At 36.7% G+C, this 8,097-nt stretch overlaps 2 protein-coding genes across 3 annotated transcripts in view; one reads left to right on the top strand and one right to left on the bottom strand.

Annotated features, from left to right (window-relative positions):
- LOC109841677 (B3 domain-containing protein Os11g0197600-like) overlaps positions 1-4,021 on the top strand; it is a 6,507-nt gene extending 2,486 nt beyond the window's left edge. For both annotated transcript variants that reach the window (XM_020411276.1, XM_020410836.1), the window contains exon 7: positions 3,495-4,021. In XM_020411276.1, the coding sequence (XP_020266865.1) occupies positions 3,495-3,776 (282 nt within the window). In that variant the 3' untranslated portion in view covers positions 3,777-4,021. The remainder of the gene's footprint in view (positions 1-3,494) is intronic.
- LOC109843854 (oleoyl-acyl carrier protein thioesterase 1, chloroplastic-like) lies at positions 4,660-7,731 on the bottom strand. The gene is made up of 6 exons (XM_020413124.1): positions 6,757-7,731; positions 6,535-6,668; positions 6,341-6,454; positions 5,931-6,099; positions 5,769-5,837; positions 4,660-5,213 (listed from the first exon to the last, which is right to left on the bottom strand). The coding sequence occupies exons 1-6, from the start codon at positions 7,132-7,134 to the stop codon at positions 4,878-4,880; spliced, it is 1,200 nt and encodes a 399-aa protein (XP_020268713.1). The 5' UTR covers positions 7,135-7,731; the 3' UTR covers positions 4,660-4,877.

The raw sequence follows: 8,097 nt of genomic DNA on the forward strand, positions 1-8,097 counted from the left end.
TGCAGTTGTCTGACAGACCAGAGGAAGCAAGGACTGGAATCACATAGGTGACGGCTGTACTTGCAGTTTTCTGCAGGAGAGAAGAAGTGGCTAAAGGGACTTGTCTTCTGTTTTTTGCTGCAGGAGGTGTATCTGAGCTCCTAAAGAAGGCAAAAATATGATGGATATCTCACCACAAAACAAGAGGGGAAAAAGAGAAAGAAGAGAAGGAATCTCAACTTTGAGGGATAGGATTTGGCATCATAGCAATATACAACTCACAAGCATTCAATTTGGTTACAGACCAATATGCAACTCACATGCATTCAACCAATGGGTTTTAATTACAAATTCAAATCACTATCTTCTTCATTAAAATCTGAATATTACAAGGTATTTTTTGAAAAAACGATCATTCAAATTTTAAACCTTATCCTAAATAGAGGTAGGAGACTCAAACTAAAATTTCAACTCAAATATCTAATCCTAAATTCAAATCAAATATTCAATCTCAACTCAAAATCTAATATATAATCCTAAACTAATTTCTCCAATTCCAAAATAATTATTCCTCTTTCAATGAGATAAAGTTTTTAATTTATCTCAAATTCTCCAAAGGTGTCGTCCATTAATTAGCCTAATTCTTTCAATGAGATAAAGTTTTTAATTTATCTCAAATTCTCCAAAGGTGTCGTCCATTAATTAGCCTAATCCTTGTTAGTAGAAGATTTTTTTAATTTATCTCAAATTCTCCAAAGGTGTCGTCCATTAATTAGCCTAATCCTTGTTAGTAGAAGATCTCTTCCTGAAATTGATCTACTTATTCCTTTGATTGTATTGCACAATCTTCATATAAAACATCCAATTCTACTTTCTCATGCAAATGAAATTGTCTCTTCACCTGTGGCATGAATTACTGGGGTCATCCTTTGCCACTTCTTTTCTTCATCTATTTAATATCACTCATTACATCATTCTCTTAGGGGTGAAGGCCTCAAACTTTGTCCAATGTAACTTGTAAGTATCACTGCTTTGTTGTCTGCAAGCAGTCATTATGCAGCCTTCAATACACGCACCTTGATAGGTGTTTCAAATGAAACATGAAAAAAGGTCTTACGCACAGACAGTTCCTGCTTAACAACAGACTATCACATGTGTTATGCTCCTTTTAGATACTGAACAATAAGAACTCTCTCGATGAACCACATACATGCATTTTACTTCTCTATGTTTGAGTGCCTGTGTTGGTCGTCAATCAAAAGGTAGAAATAGAAGAAAGCGTCATGTGTATACTCATTGTTTGTGGCTGTTCTCTCCTCTCAGAAGTTGTTCATTATCAATTAGAAAAAGTTTGGCGATGTTTCATATATGCAATTTATCCAGTGGTTCTTTCCTTTTGGAGCTTGTCTAATTAGTTCATGCGTGTTGCTGCAAATATGCTTTTCCTGGATTAGACTGAGAGGATGGTAGTGGCAACTGAACTTCAGTAATGCATCCAAGCTTGTAAGGCTTTTCCTGGATTAGACTGAGAGGATGGTAGTGGCAACTGAACTTCAGTAATGCATCCAAGCTTGTAAGACATTCAAACTTAATAGGCTGGGTATTCAGCCGAAGGACCAGTGCAGTGGTAAATGAAACTTTACCCTTATAAAAGTCAGACCTTGGTGCTTTTCATGCCACTAACCTACAATTGCTCAGAAAGTGTTATAGACCTTGTAAATTATAGAGATTAACTTAATTAATTGCTCACATTTAGCTTGAATACTGAAAGAAAACACCAGATTCACAAGCTTGCAAATCATGGGTATCATTATTGCTTTTTTATCTAAAAAATAAATATGATTCCTGGTTTTTTGTTATATAGAATATTCTAAATGTTGAAAAGCGAGATGAACTGAGTGGATATGCTACTTACTTATCACATCATCAAGTTTGGGATAAGTGGTTAGGGTTTAAAACATACAGCAGAGCTGCAGGCAGACTGTTCTAGTTCCCTGCTGCAGGTGCAGTTATGTTCTTTTGCTTCTTGAAGTCATGTAGTTTATCTACTAGTAGATTTTTAAAAATAAATATTTATTTCTTCTCCCTTCAACTTCTTTTTCTTCGTGTACATACCTCAGTTTCAAAAGATAGAGATACCTCTGCTGCACTGTTTTTAATTTCGTGTATTTCCGCCATTTTTGGGCGGATAATCCCTCATATGGGACTTGTATGGTTCTGTAGAAGTATGCGGTTGGTTTTCTTGTATTTTCACTTCTTCCTAGAATACCTTGATTTTAACATGTTGGAGAGCAAAAGAAGAATGATTACACCGAGGGACGGGGTTATTAGGGCCATGTGTGTGTGAAGCTCTGATTTTTGGAGCATTGTTCCATTAAATTATGTTTCATGTAAATTATATTCATGCACTTTAACTTTCTCTGTTTAACACCGCAAGATTAAGTAATATTCTGAAGTTGATGTTTCATCTTGTCCACACAAATGATATTGTTTCTAGAAATGCGCATGGAAATATATTATGTTCATCATTTCCTTGAAAATTATGATATTTTCCTCGTGGTAAATGATAAAAAGCAAGCAAGAAGTTTATTATTGCCTTTTGATAGCTATGTCCTTACCCCATGCATGAATGTCTTATCATAGTAAACTATAAATGTCGATATCAAACTTGTTGTAGTAATTTCTCAATGTGTCGTGTTTCAGAATCAAAAGTTATTTGGCCATCATCACTGGATACTATGCAATTTTAGTTTTTGCAAAGTTTGCTTACATTTTCCAGGAAATAAATATCCAAGGCAGAACACTTTCCCGTGATAATAGAGCATACTAGCAAGAATATTATGTTAATAGTAGTCTCTTAAGACAGCTATTGGTCAAGTATTTTTGAGAAACTTGATGTTGGGTCTCACGCCTCGTTTGGTACACGGGAATCGAGTGAAGTGAGAATGGAATGAAGAAAGGAATGGAATGGAATGCTCATTTTCATTCTCATGTTTGGATGCAATTTAGAGAATGAAGCGGGAATGGACAAGTTTGAAAGTTTTGTATTTTTATTCCCACTTAAGTTTCGTATTTTTCTTTATTCCCACTTATGTGGAAATGCCCATTCCCTACCATCTCATTGGGAATGCTCATTCCCATATAAAGTGGTCCCACGTAAAGTGGGAATGAGAGGAGAAGTGAGAATGAGCATTCATGCTTTCAAAATGAGGTGGTATGAAGGAATGAGAAGTGGGAATTGACATTTCATTCCCACTCATTCCTGCATACCAAACGAGGCGTCAAAATATTATGCCTGGTATGATTCTTTGGCTCTTACAATCTCTTTTCTCCCCTTATAAAGCCAGAGCAATATGCTGATTATAATTTTTAGTCTAATGCCTCACTTTCAAAGTACTTACTGCATGTGCATTTCTTTAAGTATTGTATTTTTTTTATTGTCCATGTATCACTAAGTTCATACCTGAATATGAACACTCTTGATTCTTCTTATTTACTCTCTTACTGGCATTCAGTGTATTCCTTCCTGGTTTGTAAGAGAACATCTGCCAAAGGAAAACACAGTGCTGACGGTTTGGGATCCAAGTGGCAAACCATGGAAGATGACTTTCATCTGCAATAATACCCATGGTGCTCTAAGTGGTGGTTGGAGCAGGTTCTCTCACGCGCATAACTTGGAAAAATACGATGTCTGTGTGTTTGAGCTTACTAAGCCCACCCATCTTAAGGTGCATATTTATAGAGTGGTGGAGGAGATAACTCCATTGGTTCGTCGTCGACGTGGTAACTGTAGCTAATTTCTTGGTTAAGGGTTATTGTTGCGCATTGTTGATTCAGGTTCCTTGTATTCAATAATTTGGAATAATATGATGAGTGGTTAGAAATGTTGGATGCTACATCTATGTGGAGGTGAGAGAAGATCATGCCATTAGGCTGTCGATGACAATAAGTATGTATAAGTCCATTGATTCCATCTATTTAATGTTAAATTGTTTTGTTTTTATCATGGCTCTGAACTTGTAAATAAAGTTGCTCAAGGGAAGTTGTGTGTTGGAAGTTGCTAGTTGCTTGAACGCTTGGTGCGTGTCTTTGTTTTATTTATTTATTTATAATTATTTGGAATAAGTATTTCTCTTGAACCTTTCTTGTAGCTTTCTTGATAATTGAAATCACAATCTGTGATCAGAAATGTTTTATTGTGTATATTTAGAAATGTATATCATTATCATATCTGTATCTGTATATGCTATTTGGATTGACTAAATATGGGATATTTATGCGTAACCCCTATCTATTCAATGCCTGTCGTTTACATGAAAGCCCAGAAATGTTGCAAATGAAAAAGGAATCAAGAAACTCAAACAGATCAAATCTACTTCTCTTTACTTAAAAAGTAGGATCCAAAGATTTGATGCTCATGGTACAGTAATGCTACACTAAATTACTGTAGCACGAACAAGAAATCTTCATATCCTCATGTGAGTGTAGAGTAAATTTATTGTTTATACTAATATTTACTGTCATAAAAAGTGAATCTTTGGATTCTCATTTTGGATCCTCATTTTAAGTATAGAGCAATATATATGATTTTTTATTTTAAACATACAATAATTAAAGTAATTGTATTAAATGTTAGAGGGAGTTAAGTTCAAAATACAATGCTTAAAAAACAGGGAGTCATGCTTTGCACGGGGTACACACTAGTTCATTTATAAATGGAAACTGAGGACAACTTTACATCTTCTCTTGAGACATTTACACATTCAAGTATAAAAACCGAAGCAAAAACTGAGAAGAGGAAAGAAAAAAAAAATCATGCTTATCTCTGAGCATGGTGTTATTACATATTTTAGTGAAATGTGCAAGGGGGCAAAGCAATACTTAAATATCTCTTCATCTTAGCCACTTCCATTTATGCATGCATTGGACTTTTTCCTCCATGTAGTCCTTCCCCTAACAATTTCTTCGTTTTTCTTCTCTCCTTTGATCTGAAGAAGATGGGTATATCTCGTTGGGGTGTTATCTAGAAAACCCGATAACCCGCGACCCTCTAGGATCTCTGATGCAAGATTGAATCCATTCATTAGGTTCATATAATTTCCTTCTTTGTCATTGGTCCAATTTTCGTCTGGTTGGCAGAGGGATTGCACTATGTCAGAGCTGCCACACTCTCTTCTGTACTCTAAAATGATACTAGAGAGCTGATGGGTCTCCAAGTATTCATCAGGAATAGTCTGCAGAAAGAGAGTTTTCATGAAGGCATCCATTTTTTTCATTTTTTTCTTTATTTATTGATGAGTGATGAAGGCAGAGAGATTGTAGGACAGGCAAAAGTTAGTTTTAATACTTAACATTTTGAAAGTTTCTAGATGTTTTGAATTCTCATTTCTTTATATATATTGGTGGTTGCTGATTAATGTGTGAGAATATTTCTACATTGAGAAGAATTAGAGAAAGTAATGAATTTAAATAGGAAGTCGAGGTCAATACCTAACAGTTTAAACTTGATTAATTTGGTCTTTAACTTTTACTTAAGCTCCATCTAATTATGGAAGGCAGTATGAAGGTTGATAGTCAGGTGAATGGCTATGTTTCGGTTTGTCACAGACATTGGTAATGATTTAGATGATGGCATGTTGCTATGATGTAGCATTCGTCGGCCATATCAGTTTAGACCCAGACTTGTTTTCCTAAGGATTATGGATGATTTCAAATAAAGAAGATCACACTCTTCAATTACTCTGGTTACTTTCTGAAATTTATAGCATTTTGAGCAGGATTAAGTTTACCTCAAGCATCCATTTGACATACTTAACATTGTTGACATGGTGGTTCATATCCAAATCACTCCTCTTTGGCTACAAAATCAAGTGTTTAAGATAGTGAGATCATGAATGTTTGCTGGAATATAAGTTTCTCTGAATTCTTAGACGCCAAAGAAATCTATATACCTTGAGATCAGAATCCACATACACAGCGTTGTCGTCTAACTTGATTATCTTCTCGGCTGCATCATCTACAGTTGCCTGCCTCTCAATGAACCATGGGCATAACTCCTCCTTCACCTCTTCCGGCATCTTTGAGAGGCGCCTTGTATGCCGATGCATCATGACCCATGTGCTGTACATATGTAACGTCACCAACCATTTCTTTCAGCCAAGCACCCACCCACCCATTTACATGTATATGCATGTGTCTGTATATGCATATGCATATGTATGTACACGTATGCGTATAAATATGCATGTGTGTGCATGTATACATTATATGCGTATGTCTATGTATACGTATGCGTACATGTGTATGCGTGTGTATATGTATACATATATGTATATGATGAAAATTTTCAGCTTTGGCTTGCCTGGTTGCTCGGGCATACACATGCCCGTTATGACGACTTCGGATCAACCAATCTCTCCTCATTGCGTTCTTCCCTGAGGCTCCAACCCACGTATCGATATCCACCACTTCTCCCCTGGGTACGAAACCACATAGAATTCAGTAAATCTTATCCCTCATCGGTAGTTATAGAAGGCATGCATGAAAACTTCTCACCATATAGGATACTGATCAACTTGGAGATGCATTCTTGAAACAACCCAGATGAGGTCATTCTTGATCATGCCGTGAGTTGCCCCGAATCCATCGCCAAGTAGTCCTGATTGCCATACATGATTCAGTGCAGTTTCCTACAGTATGCGTTAAATACAGAGTATTACCCTCATCCAAAATCGATCTGTAAGTCATATGAGAGTGAAATACCCTTTTAGTACTTACTTGAAGAAGATTGAGTATGGTCTCCAACGTTGCGGTTTTATCGGGCCCAACCTCGTAGGATCGAACCACAACAGTCTGCCGATAGCTCAAACCACCTTCAGTGATTAGTCCCATGCGAAAAGGGTCTGATAACTGTTTCTTGTTCGGTATATTCTGCCTGCTCTTATCCCCCCTGACATCTTCAACGGCGACAGAGGCGATACCCGGTGACGTGGCAACATTCGCGGAGAAATTTACGCCGCCCTCTACCGCCTTGTTGCTGGAGGAGAAGCCATTCAATTTGACCGAGCTCTTGTTAGGCTTAAGGCCTTTATGCTCACTGTCCTTGTGTGACGAGCATTTGGTTGTGTAGGAGAGAGTTAGGGAGAGAGTGGTCATCTTGTGTTTTGTTTTGTTTTGTTTTATTAAATTTTTGCCTCCAAATTTCTTTGAGCAAAGTTGGCCTTGGTGTTGCTTATATAGTTGAGAATCCAAAGTTGGCGGAGGATCCTTTGGATTGTGGGGTCGCTAAGGTCCAAAGGTAAGAGTTTTGTCTTCGCCGTGCGTTTGAAATTCTCAAGGATAAAAGTTTGAGGTCTGATTGAAGGAGTGGCCCAAGGTTGAGGGGATTTGAGAGGGGAGATGCATAAGAAAGATCACCAATTTCACCCTCGCATAAATATTTTAGAGGATGGCGTGCTTGGCTTTGTCATTGTGCTTGTGGAGCCCACGAGGTGTCCTTATTATGTTTCTCACTATGTGCTTTGGATTATTGCGTCACGCACAATATATATATATCACCCTAGATCATCCCAAGGCTCTATGGGAATTAATCATGCATTTTTACGTCAACAGAATTAGTTTTTGATGCCAAACGATTAAACTTTAGACTGTGCGTTGCTTAGAGTTCTTTTGCTACGACTTAATCTTGTCTCTTATGAGCGGAGTTAGAATTAGTTTTTCACATAGGACACAATAATTAATTACACCATCCTTAAAAAAAATTAAAATTGAAAAAAATAAAATAAAAACATGCATCTACTTCCTCACAACGAAGGAGATTAGTTTTAAGTTTTTTTAGCTCCGTCCAAGATCTGATGAGGGCACATTCATAATGAAACAAATAAATTAAGATGATGTTTGCTAATCCAATTGAGGCACTAACACTAGGAAATTATTACTTTTATCATTGTGATAAATTGACCATCTTATGATGTCATGCGTGATATAACAACGTTGCAACTTATGAGCGACATTAAGACTTTGATGATAGTCTAGGATCTGTCAATTAGTTACAGGCTTTATATAAGGGGTTAGGGCAAATAAGAGATTTATTTTCTCCTTTAAACGTAGGATCCAACT

This window comes from Asparagus officinalis, chromosome 1 (genome assembly GCF_001876935.1).
Source record: "Asparagus officinalis chromosome 1, Aspof.V1, whole genome shotgun sequence".
Taxonomy (NCBI): domain Eukaryota; kingdom Viridiplantae; phylum Streptophyta; class Magnoliopsida; order Asparagales; family Asparagaceae; genus Asparagus; species Asparagus officinalis.